At 37.8% G+C, this 16,968-nt stretch overlaps 1 protein-coding gene across 1 annotated transcript; it reads right to left on the bottom strand.

Moving 5' to 3' along the window:
* Window positions 1–1,923: 1,923 nt before the first annotated feature.
* On the bottom strand, window positions 1,924–4,045 carry LOC121520699 (apolipoprotein D-like). The gene is made up of 4 exons (XM_041804274.1): window positions 3,923–4,045; window positions 3,569–3,690; window positions 2,292–2,380; window positions 1,924–2,165 (listed from the first exon to the last, which is right to left on the bottom strand). Exons 1-4 carry the CDS (start codon window positions 4,040–4,042, stop codon window positions 1,924–1,926), a joined length of 573 nt encoding a protein of 190 aa, XP_041660208.1. The 5' UTR covers window positions 4,043–4,045.
* Window positions 4,046–16,968: the final 12,923 nt, after the last annotated feature.

A 16,968-nucleotide genomic window follows, 5' to 3' on the forward strand; every position in this document is an offset into this window, starting at 1 on the left:
TTTAGTTTCATGGATGAATTCCACAAAATGAGGGAGAAAATCTGTTTCAAGTGGCCTTCTTGGTTTGCTCTGTGTGCAGAATGCTTACAAGTAGCTTGCAGCAAGCATTTTAACATGACTTAGCATGTTGCAATATACTGGAAATAGACATATTTGAAGTTTGTGTGAAATTAATGACCTTGTAACCTTGACCTTGAACTAACCCAGCACATTTAGGCATGTAGTCTTGGTCAAGACCACTTGCTGAAGTTCTCAATAGAGCACCTTTGGAATGTGGTGGAACGGGAGATTTGCATTATGGATGTGCAGCTGATAAATCTGCAGCAAATACGTGATGCTATTATGTCAATATGGACCAGAATCTCTGAGGAAAGTTTCCAACACTTTGTTGAAACCATGCCATGAAGAATTAAAGCCGTTTTTAAGGCAAAAGGGGGTCCAACCTGGTACTAGCAAGGTGTACCTAATAAAGTGAACAGTAAGTGTATATGCAGACAAATACACACAAAGTGTTGCAGGCATGATGCATTGTTTTGGTATTTCAGTCAGCTCAATTTAGGACAGATGCTGTTCAAAAACAGAATATATAATTTTTTATAGGGTTTTTTGGGTCACATGACACAAAGCATGAAAACAAGACCGACCTAGTTAGGTTGGGACATCACTATGGGTTGGCTTCAAAAGTCAAGGTGGGTATTTTGTTCCTGTTTGCCAGAGACTTAAGGCCTGCCTCAGCTTGAAAGTCAGGTTGAGAAAAATTATAAATATCATGACTTTCTTTGTTTGGCTTCAAAATGCTTCTTCAGAAACCAATGGACGATGTCACTGGGACTGGTATGTTTTATGGTATAAAGGTGTGCTGCATTTTTATGCATTTCCTCCTGTTTTCTATGACTGAGCAGGTTATTCATACTTAAGGCATTCATCCCTGAGTATTTCATTTAATTTCTATTTAGGAATATTTACTTAGTGCCATGGGTGTAGCACAGCGGGGATAAAGGGTACTAATTACCTGTGCCCACAGTAGGGAGGGGCCTATGGGAAGTCTGTAATAAAGTCTGTTTTTATTTATTTATTCTTAGTAATTAGTGTTATTATTAAATCAAAAGTAATTACATGGTTTGATCAACAGACTGAAATTTGCATCAAATAGAATGAAATACAATACTGGATGGGGGCCTGCTGGCCTATAGTCCAGTGCTGCAAAATAATGCAAGTAAATTTAATTCAACCATAGTAAAAATATTGCTCACACATCAGTAAATTATGGGTCAGAAAAACATTTAAATGCATAGATATTTGTAAAAATGATGCAACATTTGTTGCTTGGCTAGCTGGTTAAAGGGGGCCCTGTGTAATATTTCTGGGGGCCCCAAATCCTTGGCTATGCCCCTGGTTAGTGCTAATATTGCAATAATGGAAGAGGGACTTAAAGAATAGGTGCAGCTGCAAAATTAAAGGCCTATAAGCCATTAAGTATGGATTTTAGACATGGGCTATTTATGACTGTTGTATATGCTAAATACTGACCCAACAGCTGTTCTATGGAGGTAAATTATAACAGCAAAGTTATTTTGTCTAACATGTTATCATTTATCAAAATGTTACAACAACCAGCCTCTCAAAGGTCCACCGAAAAGACACAGAAGCCTGCAGTGCTGTTTAAATAAGTTTATTACATTGACTTTGCATGATAGGTACATGCAGTATAGTGGTGTATGCAGAAGAGGGTATAATGTAAATGGATATACTCTTTTCTGGGTATACTCTTCATCTGGAGGTGGGTATACTCTACGGAGACCAAGAAGTTAGTGAACATACTCCATATACCCATGTATACCCTGCACTACACCACTGAAAGGTCCAGTGAGATGTCAGGCACCACACATCAGTCTAAGGGCCAGCACGATGAATCTGCTCTGTTTACTGGTGCATGGCGCTGCAGAGAGTAGGGTCCTGGTTGGTGGTCAGCAGCTTGTCAACTTTGACTCCGATGGAGGTCAGGGTGCTGTGCAGATCCTCTAGGGTCTCCTCAGACAGGGTGGGCTGCCTGCTCATGATCCAGGCAAACTCGACATGCAGCACACCGAGGTCAGTGCAGCTGTAGACCAGAGAGTAGTTGTCATAGTCGGTGGAGAGCACCCAGTAAGGGGCAGGGGGAGAGTCTGCAGGAGGAAAAGAAACATGGCAGTCAGAATTGACAATTACTCCAGTGTAAGACCATGTGCTTAACTGGAAATGCTAGAATGGACATCTCTCTTTTTTCCCAGAGTTCTAAAAGTGGCCCTTACTCTCAAAGAAGGAGACAAGCAGCTTGGCAGGCTCAGAGGCATCTTTAGCCCATGCAGAGCCGCTGATGGTGCTGATGCTTCCGTCAGAGCTGAGAGAAACAGTAGAGATTAGAAACACTGACACCAGTGGTAGAGTAAGTATTTAGCAAAAGATATAAGTGTCACACTGCAGATAAGCTCAGTTACAGTTACTCTATGACTGTATTCAAATGTAACTTAACCAAAAGTATTCAATGGTGGCAATGAAAATGCACATGAATAATGAAATCATAAAAAATAAACATATTTACAACAATAGTATTTGACTATCTTCTATTCAGACAAAAAGCTTTTTGAAGACACAAACACTAAGCAAAAAATGAGGCCTGCATTGCTGGTAATGAATAAAATATTTCTTAAGATGGAAGCTGTTTATGTCTGTAATTAGGTAAAACCAGGGATGTTTTGTAATTTGGAGGCCTCAGGCAAGAACCAGTATGAGACACTTCACAATTTAGATTGAAGGACTCGTAGCGAGTGAAAAAACATTTTAAAGCATTTTTTTTTTCAGGTAAAACAAATGTACACATCTGTAGGACATACCCAAATCTGAATAAACAGACGTAGGAGAATATCATAACAAAAATTATCTTAACATGCCTCAAGGCCAGATTTAAATTAGATAAATAAAACAAATGCTTAATATTGGTGCACTATCTGTTTTTCTGTTTCAAATAATACATTTTCACTTATTACATGCCATTTAAACATACACAGTCCATTAAATTAATTGTTTTAGTATATCTATAAGTATCTACCTAACTTTAATTTGCTTGATATGAAGAAATTGGGGTGTTCTGAGGGGTTTGGACCTTGCAGCTAGGGGCCAGAGTTCCTTTCCAGGGAGTTTCTTGGATGGTAAAATTCTTTTTGAAGCTCTTTCATTCACTTATGTAACTTTATTTGCATTATGTGAAGCTCATCTGTTTTGAAGATATCTTGAGGCCTCTTGAGGCATGAGACCCCAAGGAATTTCCTATCTTTTCTCTATTGAAAAACGTACGTAATTTCACTAAGATTTTTTTGACGTAAAGCAGAAATTGGTGTAAAAAATTTAACTCCAGTAGATGCTCTTCTCAGTGTTGTAGAGGTTTTAATAGTTTATTTTTATTATTTTAATACAAGAATTCGCAAATCTAGTTTCTACAGACTGCATAATGTCTTGTTTTATGCCTGAAGTACGCTTCACTTCAGAGGTCAAACTTCACTTAAACTGGAGATGTAGCCAAAATACTCACAGCAGCTCCTGGTTCATGACTCCAACAACTCCAGGGCTCTTCAGGCTGTAGGTGGCAGTGCAGCACTCACCCTTCTGGAAAGTATGAGGCAGTCTCTGGATGTCATACCACTTACCCAGATACTGCAGGGGAGGAACAAGGAGTATTAGAGCATGAAATCCAGTTATTTGAAACACAGGAATGTGTTTTTCTCTGATTAAAACAACAGAGTCACAAGGCATGGAGTGATAATTTTGTTTTATGTCTCCCTAGATTATTTTATTCACTAACTTCCTAGACAGGAAAGTATTGCTTCCGTATTCCTGACAGGGTATCATGTCATAAAGATAAATAATGAAGAGGTTTGGTATTCACCCTGGCAGCATCAAAGTTCTTCTGAACTTCAGGCTTGGGGCATCTTCCAGGTGAGATGACCTGGGCGTTGGCTGCCAGAACGGACAGCAGAGTGAGGGAAATCACCTGGAGGGCATTCATCTTTTCTCCACAACCTGTAACGATTTAGAACAAAGAGAAATTCAGGTTTAAAAGTAGGTTAAATTACAGACACAAAGAGTTGCCTCCTCTGCTTACTGCTAACCTGTGTTACCTGGGAAGTAGTAGTTGTGAGTGTCGTTGGCGTTTATATAGATCTATCACGCGTGTTCTGCACGCCCTCCTCTCCATACATTAACATGTGAGATGATGATGGGAAAAAAGTGTGAGAACTGGCACCTGTCCACATTTATGTTTTGTGTTTAAAGAGGCCTCTGACAGAAAACAGAGGACTGACAGCTTAGTGTAAAAACATGTAAGAGACCTTGGATGCAGATGATAACAATTTCTAAAAATAAATCTAATAATAACTGGTTAGGAAACAATATCTAATATTAGGAATTCTTTAGTTATGTAGCACAAATATGTTGCAGTGATATGAGGATATGAGGAAAGTTGTGACAACAGTAAATTTAGAGTTTAATACTAGGCACACTAAAGCACATAGTAAGTTACACATGCAAGTTAAAATCTTCACTAATATTTAAGCACTGGCAAAAAAAGCAATTTTTTCCCTCAAGGTGAACAGAAGACAGTATTTTTAGTAGTCAAGAAACATTGAATCTTTTAATTTATCATCAAACATCAGCTCAGATTCTGTGATCATGCATGATCTTTCCTTTAACTGTAATTGTCTATTTAACTTTCAGTTTTCTTATGTTTAAAAACATAATGTATTTAGTGTCCTATTTTTACCTCCGCCAAGGAGGTTATGTGATTGGGTGGGTTTGTTGGTTTGTTAGTTTGTTAGCAACATAACTCAAAAAGTTGTGGATGGATTTTGATGAAATTTTCAGGAAATGTCAGAAATGGCATAAGGAAAAACTGAATAGATTTTGGGAGTGATCCGGATCACCGTCTGGATCCAGGAATTTTTTTAAAGGATTCTGTACTACTGGGAGATAGGGCTTATGGCGGAGGTCTGCGCTGTTAGCACTTTACACCAGGAGACGGCGGACATGAGTAACTTTAATCCCAGCAGCATTTTTTTGCGTGTTTCTATTCAAAGTTTTGGAGTTTATAGAGTTTGAAAGATGTGCGTCCGGAGACGAGTCGGAGCGTAATAGAAAGAAAGACAGTGAATTGTAGCAAGAATACTCACAAGGCTGGGAGGAATAGTGGAATTTTCACCCTCTGCCATGACTTCTAGTCGTCCTGTGATACCATGGGTGAGACTGTCAGTGCATCTGTTGGCACTGGCAGGCAATGCTTCCACCTTGACAGTTCACCCGTGGCGAAGCCAATGCTTTGCCTCACTGTGTCTCCACCCCACCGGGGAGGGAGTAATTGGTGGGGGGCACATGGGGACGGATCCAGGAAATTTTTAAGGGATTCTTCACTATTGGGAGATAGGGCTAATGGCGGAGGTCTGTGCTCTGTGAGTGCTTTTCTAGTTACTATTTCACTTATTTTTAGTTTAGCTTTATGAATGACAGATGCTATTATGCCTTAATCTCTACTTCAAAAATGTGCTATTATAGTATATGCTTTTAATGTCTTCCTGACAAAATTAAATATTTCTCTCTTCATTTAAGATCTTTTATACATTTTGAATGTTATTATTTTTGCTCATTGTCAGACTTCTTTCTTTTTTGTCTTATATTAAAATACTGTGTGTATTTTATGCTTTATATATGCTTTGGGGAATAAGCTTGCCTTGTCTTATGTAAAACCTCAGCTAACTTTTTATGCCAAGACAGCATGCTGGCATACTTAACTAAAGCCCCAGTTCCAAAAAATAACCACTACATCACCAATATGGCGTTTCTAGCGGGTGCTAAGTATCCATCGTTACACACTCAATTCTTGGACTGTGTGCCAGTAGTAGCCTATACTGCATTTGAGTTTCCTTTGCTTCTCAGTGTGAACACGCACTTATGCACTCAAGTGCCCCCCCACCCACACACACACAAGCATGCGATTTGGGACATGCTATAAGATGACGAAAGTTGTAAACACAGTTGTTAGCTACAAAAATTCAGTGTTTTGTGTAAGTTATGGTTAAAAAAAACCCTATTAAATCTAGTCAAAGCCAAATAACATAAAGCTCGTCTTTCAGAAACCTAACAAATATCTGCATTGGCAAACATTTTAACTAGGGATGATACTGCAACTTTGAGTTTAGACTTCACAATGGAGCATTAGTTAGCACTGTTGCATCAAAACAAAAAGGTTGTAGGTTCCTGGTATCCTGAACAGGGACTTCCTGTGCAGAGTTCACATATTCTCTGGTGTGAATGTGTGAATGGTTGGTTGTTTGTCTCTAAAAGTATATGTCAGCCCTGTGTTTGACTGCCCCTCACGCAGTGACAGCTGTGATCTTCTCCAGCCCTCATAACCTTGAACAGAACAAGCAGAATGGACAATGGAGGGATGGATGGAGTAACAAGGTTTTGTATTGTAAACATGTTGATTTTTGTACTGTGACCATGTTAGCTAACATTAGCATTCAGTACATTGTACCGAAACAGGCTACAGCCTCAGAGACACTTTTGTGGACTCTTCTCTTTTTGAGCTACTAGAACCTAAACTGTTGAATCAGCTCTGCTCTTTTCTTTTTTCTTCTAGACAGATTGTAAATCATGTTGTAGTACATACTGCTGTGAAGCATGAGTTTGATCAGACTGTTGCAGGACAAGTAATTTTATTGTAAAGCCGTAGACATGTAAAGACTACTTTCTAGGACATTAGTATACTGGAAGCTTATTTTTCCTAAGCTGAACTTTTGTTATTTAATGACAAACCATGTAAACCTAGAATGCCTATTTTATATCCCAATAACTTTAATCTGAAAGGATTTTTCAATTAGAAGTAACTGAATAAATGAATGTAATACATTTTAGTCCAAACAGTATTTGTTGAGCATTTTTAAACAAGTGGCACTTGACCTTTCACTGGCTACACCATGAGCACAGTGCATCAAGGATCTACAGCTTTTACAGGTATTTCAGGATTTCTTTATCCTGAAGAATCCTACTATAAGGGATCTTGCAGTAATCGAGACCTAAACAAGATTTCCACCGACTGTAAAAGACATAATTCCTCAACCTTGGAGATTACGGCTTTGGTACACCTGCCATTTGATGGGGTAGAATCCAGGAAAGCCAGGAGATCCGGATACCAGATTGTTACTGCAATTAGAAGATGGATGGTTTCCGTGCTTGGGCCAACTTAGTGAATTTATAGCTGGACCTGTTTCTTGAGGTTAAACCTGCCCTGATCCCTTCGCCTCACTGTGACACTATAATGCTAGGTGCAAACAACATGCACTGAAATCCCTTATAAAAAGCTTACACCTAGGGGAGTCTTAAATTAGAGGTTTAAAAGCCCTAATGCGCTCTTCTCTTAATTCTTGAGTCCTTTATCAGTCTCTTTTCAGTAAAATTGGTCAGCATACTTGTTGTCTGGAGCATATGCTTCAATCTTGATTTCTTGACAAAAAACTTACAGCGCCCTAATGAAGTAGATACAATGGTTCTAATTTTATCCTGCATAATGTAGTTTTTGTACGATTGCAACTTCTGTTTTCTATCTTCTACCCTTTTAAAGGACTAACACAAAGCCTCATGTCATTATATCACTGTGTAGACAATAAAACTGAATACAATTAAATGATGATTGCCCTCCCTGAGTTAGATTTCAATTCTGATCATTTGACACTTATAAATCATTTAAGGAAAAATGGTTGGGAAACACTGCCCTAACCCATCAGACAAACCACCCTCTATCATAGAGGTCATTGTTCAACTAATTCTGCTTGAACAAACTTTCAGTCCATTGCTGTGAAATTGTTTTGTCACAACTCAAGCATGGTTAAAAGTTGTAGGGTGTTTGCAAGAGTGGCTAAAGCAAGGGTGTACCCAGGGGGTGGCCACAGCCATCCAATGAATCTGATTGGTCACTCCAAAATTCGAGACTATGATTGGCTAAGTGCTTTGTCAGAGAAAATAATTATTTGTCAATCAATTTTTTTAGCTACTGTTTGTTGCAGGCTACTTGTTGCTTTCTTTGCAGGGCCCATCTGCTTTTGTTAAATTGTGTATTCTCTTCATTTCCAAGTCATTAAAAATATATACAGTACTGTGTAGAGCTTTTAGGTATGTTATGGCCACAAATTAAGGCTGAAGTAAGGCATCTGTACCATCTGGCAGGAAGAATTGGCACGGTCCTGGTCATGCTCTGGATGTCCTTGCATATGAGGGGCATGGGAAAATAATCTGTTGAAAAAAAAAGAACAAAGTCCGCACCTCTAGGGTGGAGTAAGATGTGGATGTAATGAGCAAGCATGGCCTAGGTTACCATCCAGTTCCGTAGTAGGGTTGTTACAAGCCCATCGTCATGCTTGGGATACCCCAAGGGTGCGAAAACTGCCAGCAGCCTCCAGGCATATATTACCAGGGATGAAAAGGCCAGGACAAAAGAGATGCTGTCGAGCTAGAGCAACACACATATCGACATGTGTGTTTTTATTTTGACTTTGCCCACTCCCTCTTTCCAGTCCCAGGTTGGCACATTAGGCCTTGTGATGATTCCTTAGCGCCCTACATGCCTAAAACATTTGCACACTGCAGTGTTAGTTAAGTGAAATTTAATTTCATTTAATAACTTTTGTTTACTTCACAAATTCCAACCATAAAATCATGCCAATGTGTTCTAATTTGAATTTTTCACAATTCAAATGCAATTTTCAACAGTGTCAGTAATCTGTTCATTTACTCGGACGGTCGCACCATCTGACATTTCTACAATTTGAAATGCCAAAATATGAATTTATTTATATAAAAAAAAAACACTGGAAAAGTATTAAAAAATTAGGTTTGGTGGAACACATTGGTATGTGCAATGAACTGCTACATTTTTTTCAAGAGGAAATAACAGATTTGGACACATAAATATGCATGTCATGTCACTGACTATGTATGAATACATAACCTATTGTGTTCATCTCATTTTGCAAAGCAGGCACTTTGCTGATGTGCTGCAGGAGGGCAGCTAAGGTGAGCCATTATCACTAGAAAGACATCTGTTACCTGATGTTTTAAAATTATTTTATCAAGTTTCTAGAGATATAAACTTATCCTCAGACACTACACTTTATTTTATCCTCTAACTAAGGCCAAATTTTTAAAAGAATCAAATAAATTGAATACAAATAAAAGATGGTAAAATCGTGTGTATTTTCAGTTGGAGCTGTTGTTCAGTCTTACAGCTGTTTACCTACCTCTAACTACAATTACCCAAATAAAGATTTTAAATCACATACTGAATGCTGAAGCCCTAAGCACATCCATACTTTTTCTTGTGCATTTGTGTGAGTGTGTGGGGGTGTGTGCGTGTGTGTGTGTGTGTGTGGGTGTAGGTGTGTGGGTGTGTGGGGGTGTGTGGGTGTGTGTGTGTGTGCGTGTGGAGGGGGGGGGTGGGGGGTCTGTGATTGCAAGTAAATTTTGGTCCTTTTCTCAAGTTTGCAGTTATTTATTTAGAATATTTTTATTCGACCCTTAGGAGTCCATGATAACGCCAGTGTGATTTCATCATCCACTATTTTCGTCACATTAAATCAAAGCCACATTTTGCATTGCAATTGCTTTATGTGGAAAATATGATTTTTAAGCTTTATTTCTGTTTTTGTTTGACGTCGATAGACCGAGTAAAACTGCAAATATAATTTGAATTTGATATAAAAATAATTTTACACATCGGGGATAGTGGATCTTACTGTCCAGGACGAGCACTGGTATTTTTTTTTATAATTTCAGCATTTTGTAATTTCTTTTTAAAAATGACATTATATTGTTTTAAAAACAATTTCTTAAAATCCATTTTTGGAGGGGCTGCAACTTTTGGAGATCCTATATCTAATATAGTAAATTAAACTTAAAGTTTTTATTTCATAAAGTTGAGGTAGTGCAGAAAAAAATGATACTAAAGACAAGCATGACATAAATTTACTGAGTGGTTTATATTGTCAAAAGAAAATTATTGACAAAATGGCAAAATTATTGAAGCCCATTTCTGACATAAAAAAAGAAAAAATGTGGAAGTTAGGCAATTAAAGAAAACAGAAACCTAAGTCATAACAATGAAATAAAAAGTTGAAATTATGATATATTGAGGTCATAATTATGAGATAAAACCTTAAAGTTATGAGATAAAGTCATAATTATGAGATAAAAAGTCAACATTATGAGATAAGTCGTAATTATGATCTTTTATCTCATGATTTTTATCTCATATTTATGACTTTTGATCTAATAATTATAACTAAGATTTGCCTTACTTTCACAATTTTTTTCTATCTGGTGGAAACGGGCTTCCATACAAAATAGCCAGTGGACCTCTAAGGGTTAAAGGATTTTGAGTGGTTGAATATTTTTCTAAATTTTCGATTGTTATTTCCCATAAGGAGGTGGTGCTGGGCCCTAATACCAGACTAGCTGAGAACCACTGACATAAACTATCTAAGTTTCTAATCATATGTGCGAGTTCTTGAGCTCCCTTGTGTTGCAGGTTCTTCTGGACTGTTCATGTAGATCCGCCTGACTCTAACTGCTACAACTACTAATATCAGCTTTATGTCTATTGCCATTAGAAATCATATTACATTAAATCTAAGAACTGCTTAACTGCAGCAGTTAGACATTTTTCTCATAAAATTATGCATCCTGCTTTCTTGAAAAAATCAAACACATCACTCATGAAGAATCTGTGGGAAATATTTAAAACATGGTGGCGTGTGTCTGACAATTGCATTTGTTTTTGTGGGCCACTGAGAGACATTACAATCAATTTTAGTCTACTTCATATCCAGATAAAACCTTCTCATGGTAGCTTTAAATAGGCTTGAATCTAATTACAACAGAGTTTGGTATAGCTTCAGATTAAAAACTTCTCCCTCCGTTGTTTAAAACAATATAATGTATTACCCATGTTCTGATCATTTGTCCCAGTAACAGCTTTTCTGTGATCCTGCAGCGGTTCATGGGAAAATGACCCAGGTTATTATATTTAATGGTCACACCATAATGAAACAGTTTTTCTGTGCAGAATGATAGCCCCCCCCACATATACACACTGCTGCTGGACAATGTAATTTTCATAGTGTGGGAGTAATGTGAAACTGCATTTAATGTATTAGGCCCATATTAACCCACACAGTTCTACTGTGAATCATGTGCACCTATTTATGACTGTAATTCTATCAGAGTGGAAAGTGAGGAATAATGAGCTTTAATATCTGGAAATTATTTCTACACTGCTGATAAAACACACTTTCACACATAAAGCTTATTTTACATCTGCAGTAGTTAAGACAGCTATCTATCTTTCTTGTTTCGCACTTGTGCAGCAATAGTTAGTATAATATATAATATAACATTAGCTACGATAAAAGCACCTATAACCCTTCCCTTCACCGGAAGTTTAATCCAACTATATTTTAAAAGTTTTAGCAGTATTTTGGTCCTGACAGAGGCGGTGTCTCACAGTGGTGGTCTGCAAGAGGGGGTGTCTGAAAGCTGCAGGGTTGTCTTTCACTTATGTAAATTAAGTCCACCACTGCTCCTTTCTCATTTCATTTTTAAAACTCACAGACAGACATGTCAAAAGTCATTTGCACATTGTGTTAAACTCCAAACAGAAAGGCACTGTCCAACTGGGATTCAAACCAGGAGCTTTCTAGCAGTGAGAGAACAACACGAACATCTGCACTGCTCTGCAGCTTCTAAGCTAAACAGCAGCAGCTAAATATTTAGTGAATATTTTCTGGATCGAAAAATGGCATAAAGGAAAACACAGTTTGGTAATTTCACAGTCATCATATGTAAGATTTTTTAAGTAGTGAACAGCTCTTTTTTAAACAGTAATCTGGCGAGTTTATTACCATAAAAACTATAATATGAACATCTAACATGACAGAACATCACCATAAACCAGCACTCAAATAAAAGAAAGGTTAAGGCCGTCAGCATAAATGCATTTATTGTGCTACAATTAAGGTTCAGAAAGCTTGCCTTTAATTATTTTAATTATGATTAATTGCAAGCTTTATTGTCCCTGTCAGCAGACATTGATCAAACCACTGTAACATCTCCCTGCAGCCACAATGATTTCAGATCTCAGACACCCCTCTTACAGACAACTACTGTGTGACGGCACCTTTGTCAGAATGGGAGTGACGGGATTTTGCTGGTACAATGTTTTCGTTTTTTGTTTTTTTTTTTAACAAAGTGTGGCAGTTACATTCAGGAAATAACCTCATAGCAAACATTACAGACTAAATAACATTTCATAAATAAAACTGAAAAAGGTAGAGGTCTAATCCAGGATTAAATTATGTATAGACGTGTTTTCGAATCAGTTACACAAACAGAGGGTCGGCTTGTGCTATGCTAGCTTTACTGAATAGAGCTAAAGAGAGTTAGTGTTTTTGCAACTACTTCTAAAATAGGTCTAGCTTTGGAAAACGTAGCATTAGCTAACTTCATATTTATATCTGTTAGCTAACATAGCTTTGTTAGCTTTATCTTAAGCTACATGCTAGCTACATACTGTTGCTCTGTTACCAACCCAGTACATGTAGCTAACTTTAGCCTTAGCTACATTAGCTAGTTTGTTTGTTTTCATGGAGGACAAGCTTTGTACTTAAGCAGATTGCTAACTCGGCTTTATTAAATGTTTTGTAATCAGGTTTTGGTCAGGTTTTTGACTTTTACCTTTAGGTATCCTAACCCCTACCCTAACCCTAACCAGCTATGGGTTGCACCAGCTGTCTGTAAGTTCAAACGTTGTGTAGTTTGAATATAAGTTCTTACTTATGACAGAGTTTACGCTCTCCTAAAATTTAAGGTGTTGCACAAGCTGTGATAGTTGGCTTAAGTTATAACTTAATTCTTACACCTAACCCCTACTAGGTGTAAAGTAGAATATGGTTGTCATAGTGATAGTTCTGAGAGATGGGATAACCCCCTGGAGGATGATGAGGGATAGAGTATTTTACCGGAAATTAAGTGTCAGCACTGCGTTCTCCATGATCAATAACACTGTTGTTTTCCATGAGTGGAGATAATTTCTACTGTTAAATTATCTCGTGTTTTTAGCGATTTCACCACTCGATGTCTGTTGTTATTTTATACTAGCTCTAGATTTTGGGCATAGGCTTCAATACTAACATATGCAAAATGCCTTGTCATATTTTTTATCCACACTTGCAGATGCAGTCAGCACAAGTTCTTTTTAGCATCTGTAGCAAACATGGGGTTAGCAAATGCTTTTCACTGATTGGTTAAAATAAGAGAAAATGTTATAACTGCCACAATATTTTGGTTAGTTTGGACGTAAATCTTGAATAGTTAAGATCAACCCTACATCTCTATGGTGCAACCAAACAATAACACAACTTCAGTTATAACTTAACTGGTTTCAACGTAGAGTTTAGAGTGGACTCAACACTAGTGCTGTACTCAAGACCACACCATCAGAGACCAAGACTTGCCTGAGACCAGAGTGCACCGAGACCAAGACAAGACCAAGACTTTTGGGGGTTGAGGCCAAGTCAGGACTGAGACCAAGACAAGACCAAGACAAGACCAAGACAATAAAAATTAATTTAAAAAAAACATGATAAGGTTGAACAGTTAAAGAGCATTCTCTCTTTAATTTTAGTTTTCTTTTTAATAAATTTGACAGATAAAAACAAGATGCCTGCAACTCTTTCAAAACAAAACATGTGAAAATCTCAAATCTTACCAAATTTGTTCAACTAACTTCTTGTAAAAAATAAATCCTTGTATGTCTTTAAAAGCTACTGACAACTCGAACTATTTTAAATATATGAAAATGAGATGTTTATCTAGATTTGTCCAGTGAATGAGGCCTAAAGTAAGTATTCAGAGGTATTTCTGACTAGAATTAATTTGGACTGATGTCCGAGTTTTTGCAGGTGTAGCTATTTGTTGTTTTTGCAAGTGCTTCTCCTTATTATCACAAGAAAATTGATCTATAACATGAAGTCAAGAAAATAGATCAGCAGATCAGTGCTGGTCGAGACCGAGAAAATCCCGAGTCCTGCCAGTCGAGACAAGACCAAGTAAAAATGCTCTTGAGTCTGAGACAAGACCAAGACATTCAAAAGACCATTCTCAGGTACTACAATACTACTTTACACCATAACTTAAGGCAGAGCTTATGCATTGCTGCTGAAGCTTAATCCGATTTTATTTTGAAAGTGTAGCGTGTATTTCTGTGCTGACAGAGGCAGTATCTCACAGTAGCGGTCTAGAACTAGGAGGCCTCTGAGAGCTGGGGTCTGTTGTCAGACTGTCTTGCAGTCATGTAAAATAAGTCTATCACTGCTCCTTAATGTCTCATTTCATTAAAAAAAAAAAACTCACAGACAGCTGAGTGGGCGAGTCAAAATTAATCTGCACCTTGTGATATCAAACATTTACCTTTTTACTGTTCCCATATTTCCTTGTCATCCCATGACAAGTTCCTTTCTCCATTGTGAAGTTCATATCATAATCTTCAATCTACCCAAAGTTATTTATTATGTTTCAAAATAAAAGGTCTGTATCTAAACAGGAAGTCAATTACCCTTATATTAAGACAGAAAGAGTATCCAAAATAAAATAAAACTGTTTAAAATTAAAATAGCAAAATTCTAAAATAGGACAAAAAGGCAATGAACTACAGAAATTCTAAAATCAACTGTGATTCGTAATGTGATGGCACTAATATAAACCTTAAAATATTAGCATTTACTTGTATGTTATCAAACAGATTTATTTGTTGTTTTGCTGCTGGTATGACCAGATAGAAACACTACCTTGACCCCCCATTCAAATAATGGTTGTTGTTCAGTAACCTCCCCTCAGCCCCCCTGTTGCGCACACCTTGCTGCTCACCAGAGTTTAAAGAAAAACATCATTCAAAGGCCTGCATGATGTACGCGGGGGGTGAGCACAAACTGTCAGATTAAGAGGTCTGAGAGGATGATCCGGCCAAAATTTAGGCGGATTTCTAGCAAATCACCACCAAGAATGTTTGGGTCAACTTTTTTTGGCACCCTGGGGAGCCAGGCACTTGTGACAACCAAACTAGACGTGAGGAAAAAACACAAAAACAAGGCTGATCTGTTGGATTTATAAAATCTACACACAGCATCACTTAGCTGCTCTGCATGTGGCCCCTGAGCAGTTAAGGAGGGGTTGGCCATATTGCCACTGGAAAAGGAAGCTAAGCATTTAGGTGTCTTAACCATGGTCTAAAGTACTAACAAGGGATTTGTGAGGTAAACGATGAAAGAGGTTTAGCACTCCATGCTTAGGGCCAGTGCTGCTGCAGTAATTACAGTTGCAAGGTGCAGCAAGCAGTTGGAAGGGAAATCATGGTGATGTCAGGACAGGGAGGGCTTACCGCAGGAGATAAGGCCAGCTAATGGAGATGAAATGAATCGGTATTTAAAGGGTCTTTTTTAGTTAAGGCAGTTAGCTGGCAGCAGACAGTTGGCTGGTTAGAGGGAGGCCGATCAGTTAGACGTGAGGGGGGAACAGTGGAAACACTTTCCGTGAGCTGTCTGAAGACTATTTTAAGTTTTTGGCTTTTACCCTCATCAGAATTGAAATAAAAAGCATTTTCAAGCTCAGCTCCTGGGCAGGAATTTAAGGTAAGTCCACTTTAACTTCCTCTTTTAATATTTTATGCCTTTCTTTTCTATTTTGGGAGCATGCTTTAGTGTGACTGATTTGTTTAAGCGGCACTGAGCTGCACAGTAATTCTTTGAAAAGTTAAAAAATAGATTTAATTTCTATTTCTTTCAAGTTTATTCTGTAGTTTATTTTATATGACTTCACTGAGGAAAAGCACTGTTTCTACAGCCTTATTGTGTGTGAAAAAAAATTTATTACGCTTGAAATTTACCCAAAAAACTGGGATATGTGATCGCTTTTTTCAATCAAGCCAAACTTTCAAAACAGTAAATCTTTCCATGCATATTACAGGCATATCCTTTTGCTTATGATTAAACTAAAGGCCAATGCGATTAAAGGAACAACCTTGAAATCAGGATAATTACCCTCATAATTAGCCCAAATTCTGGGATGAAATGAAAACAATAGAGTGACAAGTTTCTCAACGGTTTTGCCAACTGTAAAAATTGTAGTTTATGTTACAAATTAAACCTGTACTCCTGAATCAAGTTATTTTTCACCAGTTTTGTCATGTGAGTTCATGCCTTTAAATTAAATCAAGCATACATCTGGAATGCACCTCCATTTATGATGCTTGTATAATCTAATCTGCTTCTTGTAACTGGCAGAATAAACTCGGTTTAGCATGTGTTTGTTGTGTGAGGAGGGATTAGGAAGGACTAGACAATACTTCTGTCTTGTCTGATATGACCTCCTCAGGGCTTCATCTAAGTCGTCAGCAATTTTTCCCTTTAATTCATTCTTGTAATGAGATTAACCAGGCAACAGCAAATCCAACGAGTCCAATCCCCGGATTTGGCAGCTGTGTTGTGGCCCTTGCTGGTTGTGGAAATATGACGAGCATTTCTCTGGCTCACACCTGCGATGACAGGGACGCTTGGTGAAAAAAATAAAAACAAAAGAATAAAAGCTGCGTGAAGTTTGTGAGACTGACATGCTGCTAAAGGGATTCCGTGAGAGGTCAGGTTTGGACGTGCAGGGTTACGTTAAGTCGCAGGCAATAACTTGACTTAAGAGACTTAAAGGAAAACCTAATCAAAGTTTTAGCTGTGATCGAACAGGTCTTATGAAGGATTTCTTCAAATGGCTGAAGTTTCCAGAAGGTTACATCCTATATACTACACATTAAAGATGACCTAAGCACGATAAACATCAAATGACTTA

The sequence above is a fragment of the Cheilinus undulatus genome, linkage group 13 (genome assembly GCF_018320785.1).
Source record: "Cheilinus undulatus linkage group 13, ASM1832078v1, whole genome shotgun sequence".
In the NCBI taxonomy this organism is placed as follows: domain Eukaryota; kingdom Metazoa; phylum Chordata; class Actinopteri; order Labriformes; family Labridae; genus Cheilinus; species Cheilinus undulatus.